A 25102-nucleotide genomic window follows, 5' to 3' on the forward strand; every position below is an offset into this window, starting at 1 on the left:
AATCTTTTTGATCGTTCAGTTTCACAGTCAAACGGTCCATTTCTGCACATTCATAGATTTTGCCAATTATCTCCTTGTCGCTGGGGATCTGTGGATTTTTCTATTTTTTTGCATAGGCTATTCTTGCGGCTGTTATAATGTTTAACTTCAAATATTTAACATTTTTCTCATACAAATTACTAATAATGCCTAATAGAAAGAACTCCGGTGTACATTCAATTTCTACATTGGTTATTTCTTGTAACTACTTTCTAAGCTGCATCAAATATTTTTTCGCTTCGGGGCATGACCACCATTGATGGTGGTTCTTTTTTGCATTTCCAGCATAATTGATTATAATTTGGATATATCTGAGCCAATCTTTTTGGTGCTAGGTGCCACTGGCAGTGTTCCCCGTAAGCTGCGCCTGTGCGCACGCGCGTGCCTCAAAATACCCCCCCGTGCACCCTTTTCCACGGGCGCATGCTCCCCATCCCCCTGCCAGCCCGCAGGGGGACGGGGAGGCGCCGGCAGTAGAAGGAAAGGGAGCCGCGGCCGCCCCTTATATTTTTTTCTCAGAGAAAAAGTGACCGGTTTGTAGATGCTGATCTTTCACACTTTAATTTAAATTCTCAGTGGGCATAGGATTTCTCATTTCTATCGGACAGATATCTTAACATTGTTGTGCTTTGTCAGTCAGGGATCGTGGAAGGTTGCAATTTTATGTGGCTACAAAGATGCTCAGAAACCCAAAGGTGTTTTTTTCTTGGATGAGAAGCGAAACATCTTCGAAGAAAAACCAAGAAAGTCCAGTTGTCTTTTGAAAAAAGCACATTTTGGGCAACCATGACCTGGATGTCTGAGAATCTCTGTAGACATTTAGCTATGCATTTTGGGGTGAACATCTTTTGAATGGTCTGAGAATATGAACCAGATTTTCTGAACAATTGCAGACCACAGGAAAGAGGGATCAAAGAAGCCATCTAAGACTCCAACCTCTGAGTGGTCTCAATGATTGGCTAAAAAGATGCAAATGACCAGTTGCCTGCAAGGAATATTTACTTCCATTTACTTCCATTCTCTACCATCCAGTCACAGATGAAGAGGTTTCTTGGGTGAGAAGTGAAATGTCTTCAAAGAAAATCAAGAACATTCAGTTGTCTCTTGAAAAAGCACCTTTTGGGCAGCCCTGACCTGGATGACTGAGAATCTCCATAGGCAATGTATAGAAACATTTTAAAATTGTCCCTGTGGAAGTGAAATTAAAGATAATTTTAGGAAGTTCTGGTGTCTGGGGGAGAAGCTTTTTCCATCCTACACATCTTAGAGTATTGACTGGAAATATAAATAAATAAATAAATAAATAAATAAATAAATAAATAAATAAATAAATAAATAAATAAATAAATAAATAAATAAATAAATAAATAAATAAATAAATAAATAAATAAATAAATAAATAGTAAGCAAACAAACACACACAAAAAGGCAATAAATAAAGAACTACAAAAAATAAGGGCAGGACTTTAATCTCACAGATCCCTTCAAAATAAATTTCTAATTTCTGTGGCAGTTGATGAGATCAGAATAACTTGGGTAGTTTCTCAAGCTAATTATATTCAAATAATCTTGCATTAATATCTCAGGATCACATTGTACATGAAAAGATGCTTTTAATATTTTCAATAGACATAGGTATCTGAATATTTAACCCTAAAGTCTTCCAAAGATTACTACTATTTAAATCTCTTTTTCCCCTACATGCTCTAAATGCTTTTCTAATATACCTCAGTGATGTTTCCACAAGCTATTCTGCAGTGTGAGTTATTAGTCCTATGTTCCACTTGGCACCCGAGGCTGGAAAATAGTTTGTTCTTATGACTATCAATATTCTGTATGCTTGAGAAAGAGAGAGGGGAAAAAACCCACTCACTGATTTACTAACTTACTTTGCATTACCATCTAATTAGGTAAATGTCACTCGTGAAGATTCACCTGGGGAAGAGCCTATATTTCTTCGTACTCTAGGAAAAGGAGATTGGTTTGGGGAAAAAGCCCTCCAGGGGTAAGTATTAATGCACAATTTAGATTTGCTGTAACCAATAGGTAAATTATATACCTTGAAAACTGTGGGAGGAAAGTAGCATAATTACCATATTATTATAAAGCTACTTTAAGATTGAAAGTAGTAAGGAATGAGCCTGGGTGGCGCAGCAGATAGAGTCCTGTACTGCAGGCCACTGAAGCTGACTGTAGATCTGTAGGTCAGCTGTTCAAATCTCATCACCGGCTCAAGGTTGACTCAGCCTTCCATCCTTCTGAGGTGGGTAAAATGAGGACACGGATTGTGTTGGCTCTGTTAAAAAGTGCTATTGCTAACATGTTGTAAGCCCGCCCTGAGTCTAAATAGAATGGCGACATTAAAAATTGAATGAATGAATGAATGAATAATAAATAAGGAAGCAGACAACTCTGTCACAAATTTACTAATTTAAAGAGAAGCCATACCATATTATTCAGAGTATAAGATACACCAAAGTGTAAGATGTACCTTAGTTTTGGAGAAGGAAAAAAAAATTCCACCTCCCAGCAATTTGCCTCCCAGCAGACATCACAGATGATATACACTGTTGGCTGTGTATTTCTGTGCATGTCTGCCTGACCCATAGAAATAGCAACGAATTGGAGAAATGTACATTATGGCACTACATTCTTAAATGTAGTCACACTAACTCCTCGCAATTATTTAAATAGATCTACTCCAAACATGAGTCACAGTTTAACTCAGTTACCTTATCTTAATATTAATACAGGATACTGTTACATTTCAGACTATACTTGTACAGATTCTGTTAAAATTAGTGTGGCTTTCTGGAAGTATAATTATTCTCTGCTATTTAAAAGAAGATACAATAGCACTGGGCCTCCTCAGATCAAGCACTTATTTTAAAAAGCTTCTTCATTTTGTTGTTTAGGACAATAATAAAGCAGTCTTTAAAAAATAAGTCTAATAATTTGAACATTCTACAGACATTTATAGTTATTGACTTACCTCCTTGCATCCAGTTCAGCAGAAAATAAAAATTTGCCTCTCCCTCCCAGCAATTGCCTCCTTGTAGCTAATTTCACTTTCAGGTTAACATGTGGCTGGCTAAATCAGCTGAGGGTTGGAAAGCTGATAATCAGTTACTTGCCTTAAAGCTCTCTTCTGTTGGCTGCAAGGAGGTAAATTGCTGGGAGGCAGAGGCCAAAGGGTGGGGGTGGCTAGGTGGAGTTACATTTGGTGTATGAGAAGCACCCAGGTTTTCACGCATGTTTGGGGGGGTAAAATGGTGAGTCTTCTACTCCAAAAAATATGGTATTTCCTATTATGGTTAAGTCCTTAAAAATCAGAGACAGAAGAGTTAAATGCTATATTGTGCTTTCATATTCGCCACTGTTTTTGTTTTGGCTTTATTTCCTTCTAGCTGACTTTGGTCACATCTGCCACTTACATGAGAATTCATTACAAAAGTGTACATTGGGATTAGACTGGATTTTGTTTTAATTGTAAACATGTAGCATGCGCGTGCGCACATACACACACAAATAGAAACACACACAAAAGGAAAACAGTGGCATAATATTTCTGCATTTTTGTTAAGAAAACAACAAGTCCTCAATTTGAACAAAATTTATGTTAAATGAGAATTTCATCGAGTTTATAGACCCATTATACAACTTTTCTTGTCACATTCATTAAGTGAATTCCTGCAGTTGTTAAATTAGTCATATGCTTATTAAGTGAATCTGGTTTATCCATTGACTTTGCTTGTCAGAAGGTTGGAAAAGGGGACCACATGACCCTGGGACATTGCAACCATCATTAATGTCAACCAGTTGTCAAGCATCTGAATGTAAATCACGTGACGATGGGGATGCTACAACTGTGATAAGTGTGAAAATGGTCATAAGTCACTTTTTTTCAATGTCATTGTAACTTTGAACAGTCACTAAGGGAACTGTTGTAAGTTGAGGACTACCTGTAATTTATCAGAAGTCAAACTTGCGTCAAATAAAACTTTACAGTTTTCATCTTTTGGGAATAAGCATAAAATATTTTTTTATGAATGTCAGATTAGTTTGTACCGAATTAATGATTATTAAGTTTCTTATCTACCCCTCTTTTAAGGTTATGCATTAGTATCATATAGCTTAAATATTTTATTCAATCACTCCATTAATGTATTCTCTGAAATATTTAACAGATATCCTCACAAAAACTACTCAAACTGTATTTCTTAGTGCTACTGCTAAGTATTCATCCTTTAGAAAACTGTTCTTACTTAACTTAAGATGTGATATTTTGTAGGAATAGGCCAAACGTTATTTTATCAAAGAATTGCTAAGCAGTTTGATATTACCTCTTCCATGGAGATCATTTCTATCCTAATTTTAGTCAACTTTTCAATCATAGTTCTTGTTTGGTATAAATAAATTCATTTCCAAATGTACATATAATGCATATAACAACAATACTCAATTCAAAAATAATTCATGTTTCACTCAGATGAAACTCTGAATTTCTTTCCATTAACGCTCAAATGAAAATATATCGTTGAGCTCCAACAAAGCTCAGATTCCTAACAAAATTTATTACGCTTGAATAAAACTTGATTTTTACCAATAATGGTTAAATTGCTGAGATATATCAATATGTCCATGAAATATTTTGGTGAGTAGAGTTTCTGGATAAGCTGCTGCCTGAAAAATTAGATCATTTTCCATAAATCTCAAAGATTGGCATTTTAAGTATTACCAATAAAGGAGAATATTTGTAGCTCATGATTTATTATGGTTTATTATGTTGAGTTGGAAGGGACCTTACAGGTCATCTAGTCCAACCCCCTGCCCAAGCTGGAATCCCGACATCTGTCTCTACCTAGGATTGAATTGTGATCCTAGGTAGATTGTGAGGCGAGAGCTCTACATCTAGGTCAGGTAGGTCTTGAAATGAAATGATCCTTGGTGCTCTCTGAGGTCACTTGTTTTCTTGCAGATGTTTCATTAACCTATCTAGGTAACGTCATCAGTGCTAATAAGGAATGCTGTTTGCTGTCAGTTTATGTCTTTATTTAAAGAATTATATAAAGTGACAATCAACCAGCCCAAAGAGAAAAAGGCTCCACCAGTAATCAGCACTCAGATCATCATACAGGTGTGATTAACTCCAAGGTTAACTTCGGGACAACAATCAAGTAAGAATATCCCAAATAAGAAACAGTAAACAGCACAAGCAAAGAAACTGCCTCCAGTCACCCAGACAGGCAAGAGACCAGAATACAAGCTCACAGACACCAGCACTCCTTACTACCGTAGCACTGATGATCTTACCTAGTAATGAAACATCTGCACGAAAACAAGCAAGCTCGGAAATTTCCAAGGGACACCCCCACCCTTTTAAAGTATTGATATATCCATTCATTCTTATATTGAACAAGTTCTTCAATCATGGTAATGTATACTTGCATTGTTTATCAAAATAATGTTGATTTACAAAGATGAGAATTATGATGTGGGTGGTCTGAATATTGGATGATGCAATACCGGAAAACAAGAGAAAGAACTGGAGAAAATCACAAATAATAAAGGCCTGCAAATAGAAGTAGAATTACTGTGGCAAAAGAAAGCAAAGATACCAGTGGTACGATTAGTAAGAGGTGCCTTGGTGGAAATTTCAAAACATCTGGGGCACAACTTCAATATCATCAGCACTGACAAAATCACAATCAATTGCAGAGAATATCTTTAACATCATCAAACAACAATGTTTACCTGGCCTAGATTCTTGAGCGGAACTCAATGGTGGATTAAATATGCCAAATCCAATCTAAACATCTGACTATTTGACCAGTCATTATAATTATAATCTATTCTTAGATCTATCTTAATAGTTATTAAGTCCTTGATTAGAACTTTTAATTATTATGTAGTCTGTGAATCTAACAGGTGATTACCCCCAGTGGAAAGCAAATGGCTCACTGAACTTCCAGGCGTAGGGAGACGTGTAAGTGACGACACAAATGATTTTGAACAATCATGTCAGCAATGGACAATCCTGAACAAGATTCACACCTCACATGGTGCCTGCTGTGACTCTCTCATAAATGGGGCATGTTATCTTCTCCTAAGTATGACAGTGGGTTCCCACGTCAAACGGTAGATCACTTCGTGATTGGCTTAAGCTGAGGACATATACCAGTGCAGTATTTGGGTTTTTAAAATATAATCAATGTTGCACTTCAATGGTTAGATGGCCTAGGCCAGTGATGGTGAAGCTTTTTTTCCTCAGGTGTCAAAAGAGGATAGGCATGCGCTATCACACATGCGTGAGTGCCCACACCCATAATTCAATGCCTGAAGAGGAGCAAAAACAGCTTTCCCTGCCCCCTAGAGGCCCTCTGGAGGCCAGGAATGTCCTGTTTCCCAACTTCTGGTGGGTCCACTGGATCGTGTTTTGCACTGCCTGGCTCCAAAGGCTTCCCTGGAGCTGGGGGAGGGTAAAAATGCCCCCCCATCCCACCAAGTCTCTTTGGAAGCCAAAAATTCTCCCAGAGCCTCTGTGCGAGCCAAAAATTAGCTAGTCAGCACATACATGAATGTTGGAGATGAACTAGCGCAACAGCTCATGTGACAGCAGATATGGCTCCATGTGCCACCTGTGGCACCCATGCCCTAGGTTTGCCATCACTGGCCTAGGCCCTAGCCATTGGTTTTTAAACATAGATCTTTTTAACATTTATATTTTATTGTGTTCTAATAATATAGATGAAATGTTAATATATATATATATTGCTGGTGCCATATATGATATGCCATATGCTAGATAAATAAATAAATAAATAAATAGTAGATTTACTACTACTACATATAATAATAACAATACTTATTTCCACATCCTAGGTTCTTGTTAAGAACTCAAAGCAAAAGAGGATCAGTTAAGGAACAAGCAGCGGTGTTTTCAAATGTTTGTGCATATAAGAATAACGTGTATGTGTATGCTGCCCAATTCTTTATGACTTTGAGCAGCCTGCAGCCATCATTCAGTGAAAGATCAATAAATGTACAATGCTATAATCTTCCTCCAGCCCTTAGTTTCATGGGGCAGAGAAGGTTTACAGATGGTCACTTAATTGTTGCCTTTGGGAATTTCATCTGTTTTGCTGATTGAGAAAAAAAAAATCAATAGCATCATTCTATTTGCTAGCATTTCTATAGATGCATAGATTTGCCCTTTATAAATTTCTTGTTGTTCATAGGTTTCGTTGGGCAGCTACATGCATGACATTTCCTATTCTAACAGCTCCTTGTTGTGAACTGATAAATATCTACAATATGTTCTACATCATTATCCCACACTAGTAACTTAATGCCATTGTTATATTTTGGGCTTTATATAAGCAAACAAGGAAAAGGAACATTTTTAAATCCTTCCCAAGCTACAGCCAGGGTGCTGGTAGTAGAAGACTACAGCCAGAGTGCTGTTAACTCTTTTATGAAGTTCAGTAATAATATAGAAATGCAAAAGAAAATGGAAGATAAGCTTTCTACAATTCTCTATCTCATGTGTTTCTGTTTTCTACGGAAACGGGCGGCATACAAATCTAATAAATAAAATATATAAATAAATACATTTATAATCAGATCTGGATAATTAAAAAAATGTTTTGGCAGAAACTAGAGTATTTTAAAGCATATATATATAGAGAGAATGTTATGACCTATACAAAGAGCCAGTCATTTCTTTAAAAGTTGATAGATGATGATCTTTGCCCTAAAATCAATACAAATTAGAACACTAATCTTTATAGGTCAGTAATGCAGTTGATATCTTGTCAGACAGAAATTTGAGTTAATTATTTATGAACACATTCTGAATTGGATTATCTTTAACCACAATCCAAGCAGACCTTGTGAACTACAGACGTATCACTTTTCTATCATATTTACTTCCCACCGGATACTCAGAGCAGAACTGGATATTCCTTTCCATGGTATAGAACACCAGTCCCACAGTTTCCACCCAGAGGCATTAACTCACCATCCATAAGATCAAAAAAAAAATATCTTGTATTGCAAATGTAGGTCTTGTACTGCTGAATAAATAAACTGTGTGCTCTCCTTTGATGACTACTCAGAGTCTTTCAAACTCAGAGAATTCATTTAGAGACATTGAGTGGATACAGCCAAATAGGAAAATTGGAGACATATTTCAATGGTAAACTAGAGGTAAAGTAATCTGAGAAGTAGCTTTATCAAGAACAGCACAGAGAAGACACAACCAGATAAGCTAATTTTTCTTTATTGTAAAGCTACATAAACAGAATCTTGCAAGACTGAGAGTACAGTTGTCCCACTGTGTAGGTCATAACCAGTCTGAGCTGAGGTCAAGCACTTTATCAGGCTTAAATCCCTTTGCACCCACAAAAGATCTAAGACCAGCCCATCTTGAATTCTATTGACTCTTATCTACCACCAAATTGCTTTGACCATTAATATTTCAGATTCTTGTAGAGAGTATTAGCACCCAATAAATTTGTGTTTATTTGGACCATTTTGACTTCTGGTTTCCTAAGCTTGTCCTACTTTCTTCTTTTCAGTCCAAGAAACTAAAGAGGGACTCTTCTGAGCCTCTTGCACTACTCACTATCCATCTTCTCGCTATGCTGACTCTTATCTGACCATTCCCTAGACTCCATTTCTGTGACCACCTGCCAAGGTCTATTCCACATACTACACAGAAATGATCTAGATCAGAGATGGCAAACCTTTTTTTCCTCGGGTGCCGAAAGAACATGTGCATGCATTATTATGCATGCGTGAGTGCCCACACCCATAGTTCAATGCCTGGAGAGGGTGAAAACAGCTTCCCCCGCACTCTGGAGGCTCTCTGGAGGCCAGAAATGACCTGTTTCCCAATTTCTGATGGGCCCAGTAAGCTCGTGTTTCGCTCTCCCCAGGCTCCAAAGGATTCCTTGGTGCCCTGGAAGAGTAAAAATGCCCTCCCTCATTCCCCCAGAGGCTCTCTGGAAGCCAAAAATGCCCTCCCAGAGCCTCTATGCGAGCCAAAAATCAACTGGCTGGCACACCCATGCATTTTGGAGCCGAGCTAGGGCAACGGCTCGTGTACCAGCAGATATGGCTCCACATGCCACCTGTGGCCCCTGTGCCACAAGTTTGCCATCACTGGTCTAGATCTAGGAGACTCTGTGGTTGAACTACCTTTTCTGCTCTTATTATCTTAACTGTATCATCAACGTAGAAATGAGATTTTTTTCCCCATTGGTTTAGCTAAATCATGTTACATAAAACTGCAAAACATATTGCAAACTGAAATCATGAACGATTCACCTTTTGAAAGTAACATCTAGCTTTTGTATGCAAATCAAAAGTTAAGCGGCAGGGAAATCAGGAGATCCAGGCAGTTCAAATGGATGTAAAGATTTATTACAAGCTCAAGCTTTCTTGAAGAATGTGAACTATTAACCGTTAAAGCAATTTGACAGTAAATAAGGAATTCACTGATCTCTTGTGGGCACACAGGGACTCATGACTGATGATTTATTTGACCCCGCCTTCAGCCTGGTTAACTTCTACATTCAAATCTGAATATATCTCTACTATCATTTTGAATTTCTGTAAGAGTTGAATGAAATTCTTGTCAGTGACCAGCAAAGGCAAGGCAATTAACAGAGAATAATGAATTGTTTCTTATCAATTAAGAGGCCAGAATAATTTTTTACTAGACTGAGATTTTTTTTCAGATTCCTTTTCTCTATTTCTATTTTATATGACTTTTTGATTCGTTTTCTTGCTCCACCACCCACAATATACTCCAAAAGTTTAAGTTTATTTTTATTTACATTGAGCATATTTTGATAACTCCTGCTAACATGCAATAATGGCATGCATAATAAACAATAATAGAGCCTGTCAAAAAAATAACATATAACTAGGGTCACGGCAAAGTAATGCTGTAAAAAGGATAAAGTGCTTTGCCGCTCTTAGTCCTCGGAAAGGAGCGGCATACAAATCTAATAAATTATTATTATTATTGTTGTTGTTGTTGTTGTTGTTGTTGTTATTGTTATTGTTATTGTTGTTGTTATTGTTATTATTATTATTATTATTATTATTATTATTATTATTATTATTATTATAAAAAGGCTACATGCTAAATGCAAGGAGACCAAATGCAGAACTTAACTGAGCAGCCTCTGAGAAGCTCTGCAAAAGTACATCTGTTAGATCAGGGCTGCTGTTTGTAGGTTTGGGTGCAGTATAAAGGCAAAATAGTTAAGAATGTGGAAGTCCAACTTCATCCCCTTTTGCTTGTATGACATGGTAAAGGATGGTGCTTTAATTAAGCATTTATGGCTACCTTCTTAACCTTGTCTCGTATCTTTCTCTCCTTGCTCACGGACATCATGTGTCACAGCATACTATATATCTCAAGCAGGCCCCGAGTGTTATCAACAAATGCCAAGCTACTTATTTGACATATTGTTGTTTATTTCTTGATAGGGTAGGTTGAAACATACTTATATTTCTATAATATTTGTTGCTTGGCAGGAGATAGCTAGATAGCTAGCTAGCTAGTGAGAGAGAGAGAGAGAGAGAGAGAGAGAGAGAGAGAGATTAGATAGATAGATAGATGGATAGATAGATAGATGATAGATAGATAGATAGATAGATAGATAGATAGATAGATAGATAGATAGATAGATAGATAGATAGATAGATAGACAGACAGACAGACAGACTGTACATGGCATCAGACCAGATTACTTATGGGACCGCCTTCTGCCACATGAATCCCAGCAACTGGTCAGATCCCACCGAGTCGGCCTTGTCCAGGTCCCATCAACTAGACAATGTTGCCTAGCTGGGCCTATGGGAAGAGCCTTTTCTGTGGGGCCTCTGGTCCTATGGAACCAGCTTCCCTCAGAGATTTGTACCGCCCTTCTTGCCTTCTGCAAGAGTTTGAAGACCCACGTGTACCAACAGGCCTGGGGACATTAGACATCAGCACCTGCCAATGAATGGAATGGTATGTTTGTTTGTTAGAATGAGAGTGACTGGTTTTTTTAAATAAATTCGGGTTTTAAATTAGTTCAGTTTTAAAAATTGCTTTGTATTGTTCTTTATATGCTGTAAGCCGCCCTGAGTCTTTGGAGAGGGGCGGTATAGAAATCCAATTAAATAAACAAACAAGCAAACAAATAAACAAACAAACAAATAAATAAATAAATCGGGGGTGGGTTATACTTACCTTCACTACCGGTTCACATCGCGACATTTTGTGCAAGTCCTTTCATGCACATTTTCCTTCTGCACATGCTCAGAAGCTAGAATCAGCCTGAAACACAGCTGAAGAGCTGATCAGTTGTGCTTCAAGTGAAGGAATAAAGGTAAATTTAAACCTAGTTGTGGGCAAGAGGGCCTTTTTTCAAGCAGCAGAAGAGGAAACAAGCAGCAGAAGAGGAAACTACATCCAAACAGTAAACAATTCAGGGGGAAAAAAAGATGGCACCCATGGACTGGCACTGGCTATGGTCCATGACATCTGGACTGAGCCAGTCTGTGACATCGTCATGATGTCACCAATGGGTTACTACCAGTTCGGACAATCTGGTCTGAACTGGGAGGAACCCACCTCTGGTGTGTATGTGTGTGTGAGAGAGAGAGAGAGAGGAGAGGAGAGGAGGGAGAGAGAGAGAGAGAGAGAGAGAATCCTTCCCCTGCCATGCCTACCAAATCACACCCAAAGAATTAGTAGGAATTCTTTTTGAATTTCACCCCTGTATGTGTCTGACTGTATGTCTCTGTGTACACACATATATCACCTGTTATTATTTTTGCAAACAATTCAAGGTAGTGAACATATACATATACCTCTTGCTTTTCTCTTCACAAAATTATCAGATGAGATTGACTTAGGCTTAAAGATCCCCCAACTGGCTTTCATAGCTAGGACGGGACTAGAATTCACTGTCTCTCACATTCTAGCCTGGTGCCTTACTGATTACATCAAACCAACTTCTTATCCACTAGACCAAATTGGCTAGTTATAATTTTATTCACTGCTAACAAAGGGCAGCGAATTATTCCATATCTAATGCAGGTTTGAAGGCTTACATTAGCAATGCAGATCATTGGTCACACTATCAATCGGAGAAGAGTCTATGGTAATTTTCAGTGGTCATTTCAGTCCCAATTTAAAAAAATTCACATCTCTTACTCCGCAACATTCGTCCTGTTCAATATTTTTTTAAAGGTTTCTTCTCATGCCAAATCAAGTGCTTACTTTTATTTAGAAGCTCTGAACCCCCATTTACTTCCATGCAAATATAGCTTGCTCTTCTAAGTATTTTTTAAAAAAAACCTGAAAAAATGTACTTTGAAGTAAAATCCCAAATTAAAGCAGAAACTCTTGTTTTCTTATGTTTTCTTCTCAATCCATTTAGTCACATCTGAAGATGCTTCTTTTCATTTAAGCAAAAGCAATTTGTCATGGCCTATTATGGATCACCTGCTGAAATCCTGAATTTCCTAAATTCACTGCTATTTAGCAAGCTTGCTCCAGTTTCAGATATTTGTGCAATACTTCGTATAAATCTATTTTATTTTCTTCCTTCCTCTCTTCCTTTCTCTCTCCCTTCTTTGGCCTTGACTTTTAAATCACACACTGATATATTAAACTTGAAAACAGTTTGATTGTCTAATGGAGTGTGTGAAACTCCATGGTTGCTAGTTTTCTTCACATAAGTTATCTGTGAAAAATATTGTTACCTTAGACAGATTGGAATGATCTTGCTGAAATATAAAATTACACAGCTGCTGGAGTTGCCTGGCTGTAGCTTTCATCAGCTGTGTTTCAACAACATAGAATGTTGAATGTGTATGAAGAAGAATTAGGGAAAATTTGAAGTAACTGTTCATGTGGAATATGTAATTTAAATATTGCAAAAAAGGGTTTTGAGACAGAAATTCAGAGAGAGGCTATGTATTTATATGTAACCTCCCCCCAATTTATTATTAATTAATTATTAATTAGTTAGATTTCTAGGCCACTCTTCTCCTCATGGACTCAGGACGGCTTACAGGAATAAAACGCAATCTAACAATAAAGATAATATAATTATGAATAGTTAATTATGAACAGTTAGAAAAGTTAAGAAAAATATATAAAAATTTAATCATTCCTCATTCACACTACTGGATGGAGTGAAAAGTATCGCTAACATCCAACATGTTATATTTGGGGTGAGGGATTTATTTCAGATATATATATAGGCTATTTGGAAAATAGTAAAAGACTAGCCAAATTGGTTGGCATTCCAGTTTACTATGGAGTTTAGTAGAATATTTGACTTTACTCTACTTGCAAAACAAATCAGTTCAGAAACATGAGTTGGGTTATGCCTAGTAAATCTATATTGTACTTTTCCACAAGAGATAGTTTCAAAAAAAAGAGGTAGGATATCATTATAGGCCACTGGATGTAGTAAGACATAGCTCTCTATGGTTATCCTCAAATTTTGCAAAGTTAAAATCAGAATAGTATGCGTGTGTGTGTGTGTGTATGTGTAAGCCAAATGCCACTCACACATCATCATGAAATCTCCAGAACCATAAAGCCTACAAACTTGAAACTTGGCACGTATGTTCCTCTTGGCTTCTAGGTACTCAATAAAAAATGATTTTGTGAAATGACCATCAGCTCATTAGTTATATCTTATATTATTATTAACACTCCTGAGTTTCAGGAAAAGGGTGGCCTAGAAATCGAACAAATAAATAAAATAAATAAATAAACATGCTGTGATGCTAAGTATTTAGACTTTTACCCTTCATTCCCCCCCTGAAAAGATCTCCGTTCCAACTGCCAGTGGGCATGGCCAGTGCATGACTGATCTGGTCTATGGGCTGGGAATTTAGACATTCCATTCCATGCTAAGGAGTTAGATGTTCTACTTCTACTCCCCACCTGAAAAGCTCTGATGCTACCTGGAGTCATTAATTTTCAATGGTTTACCTGCTAATTTATGAAGCCCAATCAGTTTTGTAGTGAAGCACGGGTATCCAGCTACTAGTAGTTTATATACATTATAAAATTTGGGTCTGATTATATATAAGTATCAAAGATACTTTCATGTTTTATTTAGCAGATTTAAGGTGCTGATATGATAAAGGGTTTTACATATCAGGATAAAGGTTTAGAACCAGCATAGGAGAAATCAGAGTTCCTAGACTTATTATTATTTTTTTATTTATTTATTTATTTATTTATTTATTTTATTATTATTATTTATTTATTTATTTAGTTGTGTATTTATTTAGTTATTTATTTAGTTAGTTAGTTAGTTAGTTAGTTAGTTATCTATCTATCTATCTATCTATCTATCTATCTATCTATCTATCTATCTATCTATCTATCTATTTATTTATTTGGATTTCTAGGCCGCCCTTCTCCATAGACTTCTCAAAATTAATACATGGAAGCTGCACATAGAAGGCTATCAAAATACAAAGAGAGCATTAAAATGTCTTTTGTCCAATGAGATTTGACCACAGTACATGTGTTTTCAGCTTACATTTTTTTTGTTTGGGAACCAATCACCGTTAGCTGAAAAAAGTATTTGATTTCAATTCAGAAATATTAATTTTAGTAATGAAACCCCGAAGAAGCCATTCTTAAATATATACTTGAATATTTGTTTAAAGATTGCATTTCATATAAATTGTAATCACTAATGTTTTAGATGACTGATTAAGCTTTACTAATAGAAACTGAGTAGCATTCAAAATCATACTTCGGGCTTGTGAGGAGATCCATGTGCCAGCCTTACACATATCACAGCTAATAAGAAGTAAGCTCTGTTAAGATCACTTTTTGAATGTCCCTGCAGGGAAATTTTTACACTGAAGTATTAAAAATATGACTTGAGTTAGGTTCTCTGTATCTATTATCTAGAAACATTCAAATAACCATGTTTCATTTCAAGAAAGAAATTATTTTTTCTGCAGGTGCCATAAGTGAAGATAGAAACTATGTTTATCTGTGTGATTTGTTGTGGCTTTTGTATGCAATAAAACTGAACCATAAAAATTCATTCCAAAATTAGGAACTGGAGCAGTAAAACTAATGAACAAATGAATACAATATGCACTCGAGCTGGGAGACCAACAAACACTAAAACTAGAATATTTCCTGCATTATCAACTGTCTACATTCTGTTCTGAATCTCAAATTGCTACTTTGCATTTCAAAAACATATTTACATAAAACATAAAAAACCTGAATAAAACTTATTTTATATGTACAAGAAAAATGCCAATTTTTAATTGACTTTCTGATTTAAAAACTAGATCCATTGGCAAAAAGGCAAAAAGGCAATAAATTATAACTCTCCTTATGTGTAGGATTCCAATTTATATTTCTTTGGAGAAGAGAGAAATAAAATTACTCATGATATTTAATGTGTAAACCAAGCAATTTATAAAATGAAATTCAAAATCTACACAAGATCTTAAAGTTAGAGCTATTCATTTTAAAAGATCAATATTTGCTGGTCTTCTTGCAGAATAGTTTATATCCTTCTCTCAATATTTTTTAGATATTTACCTAACAAAAAAAAATATTCAGGAAAATATGTATAAGGTAGCTCTGTCAATCAACTACAACTGTCCAACACTTTGCCTATTCAATTTCAAAGGCACTCTTAGTTGGTCTACTTGAAGGGGATGACATGTGGAAATTTCATAATTTGTTGTTTCACTCAGAAAAAAGATAAACTTAATACAAGAGAGAATTCTTCCTGATGCCAGAGAACTAACAATACAAAACTCAGTGCTTTTGGAGGAGATTACAGCAATAGCACTTACTATATTGTATACATTGCTTCATAGTGCCTTAACAGCACTTTCTAAATGGTACACAGTCAGCATGTTGCCCCCAACAATCTTTGCTTTTCTTTTTCTTAAATTCCCATTGTAACTTTGTAATACTTTTGTCAAGCACCAGGAAATCAGAAGATCAAGGCCAGTAATGGCTAACCTATGGCACAGGTGCCACAGGTGCCCCGTGGAGCCATATCTGCTGGCATGTGAGTGGTTGCCCAATCTCAGTTCCAACATGCATGTGTGTGCCGGCCAGCTGATTTTTGGCTTTCAGAGAGCCTCCAGAGGGGTGGTGAGGGCATTTTTACCCTCCCCCGTTCCAGGGAAGCTTTTGGAGCCTGGGGAGGGCAAAACACGAGCCTACAGGGCCCACCAGAAATTGGGAAACAGGCCATTTCTGGCCTCCAGAGGGCCACTAGGGAGCGGGAGAAGGTGTTTTCGCCCTTCCCAGGCATTGAATTATTGGTGTGGGCACTTGCGTATGTGCGATAGCGCACACCCACGCTCTTTCGGCACCCAAGGGAAAAAAGGCTTGCCATCACTGATCTAGGTAGCTCAAATAGCCATAAAGATGTATTACAAGCTTAAGCTCTCTACAAGAAGTTGAACTACTGTGGTCCAAGCAAATTGGTGGTAGATAAGAGTCAATAGAATTCAAGGTGAAGTAAACTTAGATATCTTGCAGGTGGCAAAGTACTTGTCATTCATGATGCATTTGACCCATCCTTGGACCCAGCTTAGTCACTTTCTACAACTTTGTCCCAGATCGAATTTGGCATTTTATTCACTTACATGTGTATCTAGTTGTTTAAATATGTATTGTTTCATACATGAAAGACAGAGCTTTGGACATGTGGTTGTGTCTCTCATCTTGACTTTTTGACCTCACACATCTGTCTAGGCACTCCTTGAAACCAGTCATCTTCTGTTGGATGCCAGCAACTTTGGATGTGTAAAGCCTTTGAAAAAGATGGTTCTTAGTGTGCAAGAGCTTTCAAGTTGTTGTTTCACTTATTTAAAAAACATATTTACATAAAACACAAAATAGAACATAGCAGCAGAAATGTATTCTGGGTGTGTTTTTCCAAATGCAGTAAGTGGGGCTGAATGTGTATAGTTTTAGAAGCCCCCCCCCTCTCTCTCTTTGTGTGTGTGTGTCTGTATATGTATGTACACATTCAGTATATATAGTAGATAATGTATTTTTGTGTGTCTGTGTGTAATAGGTATGTATACATATGGTATATATACATAGGATTAAATAGTATATTTTGGATGTCAATAGTAGTAAATAGATAGGGAAATTGTATCTCATTGAGGCCTTTGAGGAGAGGCCAGTCACCCTAACCCTTGACGTGAGTGACGTCAAGTTGGCCATGACCCCCCCAATCACATGATCACCCAACAATCCCACCCAGTCACATGACTGCCAAACCACTCCATCCAGTCACATGACCATGAAGCCATGCCTATTGCCACATGACCATTAAGCCACACCCACAAAATAAGCCATTCCCACAGAGTGGTAGCAAAAACAATTGGAACCCACCCCTGACTAAACCCATAGCCTGGATTAGATAAGAGAGAAAACAACTGTATTCTTGAGAATGATTGTTTGGTCAGATCAGTAAATCAGTTTTATAATTTGACCTTAATTATATTTATATTTGATCTTTTCGGTAACAAGAAATTTTTAGAATAGTTTAAATATTTGCAAATATATGACCTCTTTGCTGTTTAAGTATGGGGCAAAGTTTGAGATACCTGATTATTTTCCAAATTAGTTCTTGGCCTCTATGCTTACTATCTACAAATGGATAGCCAACAAACGTAAAAAACAAAAAGAAAAGAAATTAATTAATTGCCTCAAAACAGAAGAAGGGGAATTGTGCCATGATCTAGAAGAAAAAAAAGACCCAAATAGCTAGAGACTTCTATAGTAAACTCTATGATAACCAGGGAAATGAGAATAAGGAAATACAGGAGCAAATAATACAAGATATTTTAAATCAGGCCAGTCGCCCTAAGATTCCTAATGAAACTAAAGAGCTATTAAATAAGAAATCACAGAATTAAAAGAGACAATTAAAAAACAAAAAATAAATAAAGCCCCAGGAGCAGACGGCCTCTCAATTGAACTCTAAAAAGACTTACCAGAAAAAGCAGAGGAGACCCTCCTAGAATTTTATAATGAAGCCTTAGAGAAAGGCAAAATATCGCTGTCCTGGATGGATGCAAATTTGGCCCTGATAGCAAAAAAAGATACTGATCCAATGGAAATAGCAAATTATAGGCCTATCTCTTTATTAAATGTGGACTACAAAATTTTTAGTTCTATACTAGCAAATAGGATCAAAAGCTACCTAAATTATTTTATACACCCGGATCAAAATGGTTTCTTTCTGAGTAGACAACTAAGAAACAATATTGTTACTATTACTATTACTATTACTATTATTTATTGGATTTGTATGCTGCCCCTCTCTACAGACTCGGGGCGGCTAACAACAATGATAAAAAACAGCATGTAACAATCCAATTAATAAAACAACTAAAAACCCTTATTATAAAACCAAACATACACACAAATATACCATGCATAACTTGTAATGGCCTAGGGGGAAAGAATATCTTAACTCCCCCATGCCTGGCGATAAAGGTGGGTCTTGAGTAATTTGCGAAAGACAAGGAGGGTGGGGGCCGTTCTAATCTCTGGGGGGAGTTGATTCCAGAGGGCCGGGGCCGCCACAGAGAAGGCTCTTCCCCTGGGGCCCGCCAAACGACACTGTTTGGTCGATAGGACCCGGAGAAGGCCAACTCTGTGGGACCTTATCGGCCACTGGGATTTGTGCGGTAGAAAGCGGTTCCGGATGTATTCTGGCCCAATGTCTTGTAGGGCTTTAAAGGTCATTACCAACACTTTGAATTGTGACCGGAAACTGATCGGCAGCCAGTGCAGGCCACAGAGTGTTGCAGAAACATGGGCGAATCTAGTGAGCTCCACGATAGCTCTCGCGGCCGCATTCTGCATGATCTGAAGTTTCCAAACACTTTTCAAAGGTAGCCCCATGTAGAGAGCATTGCAGTAATCGAACCTCGAGGTGATGAGGGCATGAGTGACTGTGAGCAATGACTCCCTGTCCAAATAGGGCCGCAACTGGTGCACCAGGCGAACCTGGGCAAACGCCCTCCTCGCCACAGCCGAAAGATGATGTTCCAATGTCAGCTGTGGATCGAGGAGGACACGCCCAAGTTGCAAACCCTCTCTGAGGGGGTCAGTAGTCCCCCCCCCAGGGTGATGGACGGAAAGATGGAATTGTCCTTGGGAGGCAAGACCCACAACCACTCCGTCTTGTCTGGTTTGAGTTTGAGTTTGTTGACACCCATCCAGGCCCCAACAGCCTCCAGGCACTGGCACATCACTTCCACTGCTTCGTTGACTGGACATGGGGTGGAGATGTATAACTGGGTATCATCGGCATATTGAATGATACCTCACCCCATGCCCTTGGATGATCTCACCCAGCAGTTTTATGTAGATATTAAATAGCAGGGGGGAGAGGACTGGCCCCTGAGGCACCCCACAAGGGAGAGACCTAGAGGTCGACCTCTGACCCCCCACTAACACCGACTGTGACTGACCAGAGAGGTAGGAGGAGAACCACTGAAGAACAGTGCCTCCCACTCCCAACCCCTCCAGCCGGCGCAGAAGGATACCATGGTCGATGGTATCGAAAACCGCGGAGAGGTCAAGAGGCACCAGGACAAAGGACAAGCCCCTGTCCCGGGCCTGCCAGAGATCATCCATCAACGCGACCAAAGCAGTTTCCATGCTGTAGCTGGGCCTGAATCCAGACTGCTGAGGACCTTGATAATCGGCTTCTTCCAAGGACCACTGGAGTTGGAGTGCCACCACCTTCTCAACAACCTTCCCCATAAAGGGAAGGTTGGAGACTGGACGGTAGTTATTAAACACGGCTGGGTCCAGGGAAGGCTTCCATAAGGACAATAGACATTCTTGAACACTATGAAGTACATAGTGATAAACAAGTGGCTCTATTCTTTTTAGATACCCAGAAGGCTTTTGACAATGTTTCTTGGAATTTTTTGCTCAAATAACTGGAATTTATGGTCAAAACTTTATAAATGCAATTAAAGCTATATATACTCACCAATTCACATACATTACTATAAATGAGGATGCAAAAACTAACATCCAAAAAGATACAAGGCAAGGCTGTCCTCTTTCTCCCCTGCTCTTTATCCTAACACTAGAAGTTCTTACCAGAATTATCAGGAAAAACAGCAATAGAATTTTTTTATTAGATTTTCCTGTGGTCCAACAAGTATTTTATCTTGCAAGTTATCTCAATCTTAAATTAGACAAAACACTAGAATGCTTCCTTTTAGGATTTGCACAATGGTGGAAAAACGAAGACACACCCCAAGATGGGTTAATACTATAAAACAATAGAAATTGTGCAGAAATGACCAAACTAACTCTGGAACTTAGAAACAACGACGAATCTTTGTTTTATAACTGCTGGGACCCCTTTTATCGCTGGTTAGAAAAAAAGAATAATCCACCCAACAACTGTTAAAAATGCGCAATATTCAAAAATTCTCTATATACAAAGATAACTATCTGGTGTTTAAATTATCTCAATGGATGAATGAAATAAAATATTTGTAAAAATTGAGCGTATCTATTTAAAACCTCCTTCCTTTGTTATACTCAACTCTTCCTTTTATTTACTTATAATTTAGATTATTAGCTATAATGTAATGGGCTACAGAGAATATTTCTAGCTCACTCTCTCAATACAGATCTGCTGTCCACCTGGCCGTCCTTTATTGTTTATCATATGATTCACTGTATAATTCTTGTTTTTTTTCTTTGTGTTTCTTTTCTCTTTTTTCTTATCTTCTCTTTTTCTCTTTTTACATGCTTGTATTGTTATTTGTACTGTTATTGTCTTTATTGTATTTATCTTTGTAAATAAAATTTATTAAAAAAAAATTTAATCTAAACAGAAAGGAAAGCTTGAAATTGACCGAACCAACAGCAGCCCAACAGTGTTTCTAGGTTTAAAGAAATGAATGTAATTTAATAATGAAAATCAGCATGGTAAATGTTACAACTGGCATTTGAAAAAATGGCTTAGGCAAAAACAGGGAGTACCAAAAATGAACAAAAAGATTGAAAATTTCACAAGTTACAAAAACAATCCATGAATATTTATGATTTTTTTTTTGCCAATTACTATGGAATTTGTACCCCAGGCCACTTGAAGATATCTTGTGATGGTTTAGGCCCTCAATTGCATGGAGGGTTATGTGTGACAATTGTATGGAGGGTTATGTTTGACCTCAGGGAGGCCAGGATGGCTGTAGTCAGAGTGAGCATGGCCAGCAAGACGTCACATATGTCAGGGGTGCCCGTGATGGCCTAAGCTCTCTGCCAATGAAAACGGGCTCTTGAGCTCCAGTCTCTTTGACCACTATATGAAACTAAGCTATCTTAGCATAGCTTTTTCCAGACCATAAACAAAATAGAAACATCGAAATATAGAAGATTGACGGCATAAAAATACCTCATGGTCCATCTAGTCTGCCCTTATACTATTTACTGTATTTTATCTTAGGATGGATATGTTTATCCCAGGCATGTTTAAATTCAGTTACTGTGGATTTACCAACCATTTCTACTGGAAGTTTGTTCCAAGCATCTACTACTCTTTCAGTAAAATATTTTCTCACATTGCTTCTGATCTCCCCCCCCCAACTAACCTCAGATTGTGCCCCCTTGTTCTTGTGTTCACTTTCCTATTTAAAAATACTTCCCTCCTGAACCCTTTAACATATTTAAATGTTTCTATCATGTCCCCCTTTCCCTTCTATCCTCCAGACTATACAGATTGAGTTCATTAAGTTTTTCCTGATAAGTTTTATGATTAAGACCTTCCACCATTTTTGTAGCCTGTCTTTGGACCTGTTCAATTTTATCAATATCTTTTTGTAGGTGAGGTCTCCAGAACTGAACACAGTATTCCAAATGTGGTCTCACCAGTGCTCTATACAGTGGGATCACAATCTCCCTCTTCCTGCTTGTTATACCTCTAGGTTTGCAGCCAAGCATTCTACTTGCTTTTCCTACCACCTGACTGCACTGTTCACCCATTTTGAGACTGTCAGAAATCACTACCCCTAAATCCTTCTCTTCTAATTCTTTAATAAAAAGAATGATTTTCATATTATTATATTAAATATTTATTAAAATATTTTTAAAAAGAAGAATGATTTCCTTCAAATTAATTGATTGCATAATCTTCCAAATAAACATTTAACATCAGACTATCAAGGAAACAATACCCCAATCAGGAAACTGCAAAGAAGCCAACCAAAGTATTTCTAAGACCAACACTGACAGAACAGCCATTGGAATACAAACTGACAGCAAACCCCACACCTTATAAGAACTGGTGGTGTTAACCAGGTTTGGCTAATGAAATATCTGCAAGAAAACAAGCAAGTTCAGAAAACACCAAGAACCTCTCATTTGAACTCTGAGCTCAAAATATTCTCCTTTATTGGTACTCATTTCAAACCACAACAAGAAGCATGTGTAGAAATAGGAAAGCCTGTAAGGAAAGGAACAGTTTGATTGCAGCTAAGGGAAATACGCAGGGAATGAAAGAGTAGCTATTCTTTCATTAATTGTGCCATAAAAACCTCCCCAAAAACTCAGAGAAATTGCGGTAAGAAGTGCTGAAAATAAGAACTTCCTCAGTTGCTTCCCTCATAGAAAAAGTATCCTCTCATCAAAGTATCCTGTCATCAAATATCAACTCAGGAGCATAAATGAATAAAATAGCACCTTTATATTTTAGCTGTAGGTATAACTTCCTATATTCCCTTCCGATGGCATTAAGTCTCTGAATTCTTTTTTCTTCTCCTGAAATTCTGTGGTAGAAATGTAAATTTATCCCAGGGAACTTTGTTGGTGTTAATGAAAGTGGTTCTCAAAATTGCTTGAGGTAGAAAAGGCTACTATAGACATGTGGTAAAATCTGACTACAGTGAACCCTCGATCATCGCGAGGGTTCCGTTCCAGGACCCCACGCGATGATCGATTTTTAGCGAAGTAGCGGTGCGGAAGTAAAAACACCATCTGCGCGTGCGCAGATGGTGTTTTTGCTTCCACTGCCGCCCGCCCTTCGCCCGCCCACCCCGTTGCTCGCGCCTGGGGTGCGCGCGCGTTTGGGGACTCCCTATATCCGCTCCCCAGCTGGGGAGCGGATCTAGGGAGTCCCAAACACGCGCGCGTTGCTGGGGAAAGCGCGCGCGTTTGGGGACTCCCTATATCCGCTCCCCAGCTGGGGAGCGGATCTAGGGAGTCCCAAACGCGCGCGCGTTGCTGGGGAAAGCGCGCGCGTTTGGGGACTCCCTATATCCGCTCCCCAGCTGGGGAGCGGATCTAGGGAGTCCCAAACGCGCGCGCGTTGCTGGGGAAAGCGCGCGCGTTGCTGGGGAAAGCGCGCGCGTTTGGGGACTCCCTATATCCGCTCCCCAGCTGGGGAGCGGATCTAGGGAGTCCCAAACGCGCGCGCGTTGCTGGGGAAAAGCGCGCGCGTTTGGGGACTCCCTATATCCGCTCCCCAGCTGGGGAGCGGATCTAGGGAGTCCCAAACGCGCGCGCGTTGCTGGGGAAAGCGCGCGCGTTTGGGGACTCCCTATATCCGCTCCCCAGCTGGGGAGCGGATCTAGGGAGTCCCAAACGCGCGCGCGTTGCTGGGGAAAGCGCGCGCGTTTGGGGACTCCCTATATCCGCTCCCCAGCTGGGGAGCGGATCTAGGGAGTCCCAAACGCGCGCGCGTTGCTGGGGAAAGCGCGCGCGTTTGGGGACTCCCTATATCCGCTCCCCAGCTGGGGATCGGATCTAGGGAGTCCCAAACGCGCGCGCGTTGCTGGGGAAAGCGCGCGCGTTTGGGGACTCCCTATATCCGCTCCCCAGCTGGGGATCGGATCTAGGGAGTCCCAAACGCGCGCGCGTTGCTGGGGAAAGCGCGCGCGTTTGGGGACTCCCTATATCCGCTCCCCAGCTGGGGAGCGGATCTAGGGAGTCCCCAAACGCGCGCGCTTTCCCCAGCTGGGGAGCGGAGTTGGGATGTCCCCAAGCGCGTGCCGCCCGCCCGCCCACGCCGTTGCTCGCGCCGCTGCTGGGGTCTTACGGGGGCAAGAGGGGGAAGACCCAGGGAAGCCTCTGCCCGGCGGGGAAACTCCACCATCTATGCATGTGTGGAAGGGCACGCATGCGCAGATGGTGGAGTTTACTTCCTGGTTGAAAACTCGCGAAATAGCCCTTTCGCGATACTTGAACACGCGAAACTCGAGGGTTCACTGTATTACCTTGAGCTTATTCTCAAAGGAAACTGGAAATGAAGGTAATTGAAATATATAACTTTTTTTAAGGTTGTTGAGTGAGTAAATGCAAATGTAGCAGGATGAACATTTTTTCCACAAATTTAAATTATACTTATATATTAAGATGGAGAAATTTAAACAAGCCCAGGGAACAGTGTTGAAATAAGGATTTACCTTGGTATTTGCAAGTTGACATTATGGACACTAAAAGACTGTTTCCTATATTTTCTGAATATACAGTATGGTTATTAAGAATCATATTACTGTAAAGGACCAAATCAAAAGCAACTTCTACAAACAAGGAAGGTTTAGACATCAGTTCCCTTACAGTGCTTTGGATTATGAATAAGTAAAAAGTCAGAAACTTTGCTTTTTTTATTTGTGTTCTGTATATTTCTGCTAATTGAATAATAGTCATTGACTGCTCTAATTCAAAGGTAGATTTTGATTCACTTGAAGGAACTGAATCAGAGGTGGGGTTTTGCCAGTTTGGATTGGTTCTATAGAACTGGCAGCGATGGCCAGTTGGACACGCCCCCAAAATGGTTCTCTCAGTGGCACCATAGGGGCTGCCATTTTGTTTTTTGTTTATGTGCATGCTCATGTGCCCTGATGCCCCCATGGCAAGGAGGAAGTGAACTGGCAGTGAGGTGATTCAGAACCCACCCTTGAGCTGGATATGTCCTTAACCATATTTGGGGATTAAAGCTTTAGAATAAATTTACCCCATTCCCCCACATAGGATCTGTTGTATAGA

General features: G+C 38.9%; 1 protein-coding gene across 6 annotated transcripts in view; it reads left to right on the forward strand.

Moving 5' to 3' along the window:
* PRKG1 (protein kinase cGMP-dependent 1) overlaps positions 1–25102 on the forward strand; it is a 1199739-nt gene that overhangs the window by 949419 nt on the left and 225218 nt on the right. For all 6 annotated transcript variants that reach the window (XM_070752281.1, XM_070752276.1, XM_070752278.1 and 3 more), the window contains one exon: positions 1950–2044. In XM_070752281.1, the coding sequence (XP_070608382.1) occupies positions 1950–2044 (95 nt within the window). The remainder of the gene's footprint in view (positions 1–1949; positions 2045–25102) is intronic.

Source organism: Erythrolamprus reginae, chromosome 5 (genome assembly GCF_031021105.1).
Source record: "Erythrolamprus reginae isolate rEryReg1 chromosome 5, rEryReg1.hap1, whole genome shotgun sequence".
Taxonomy (NCBI): Eukaryota; Metazoa; Chordata; class Lepidosauria; order Squamata; family Dipsadidae; genus Erythrolamprus; species Erythrolamprus reginae.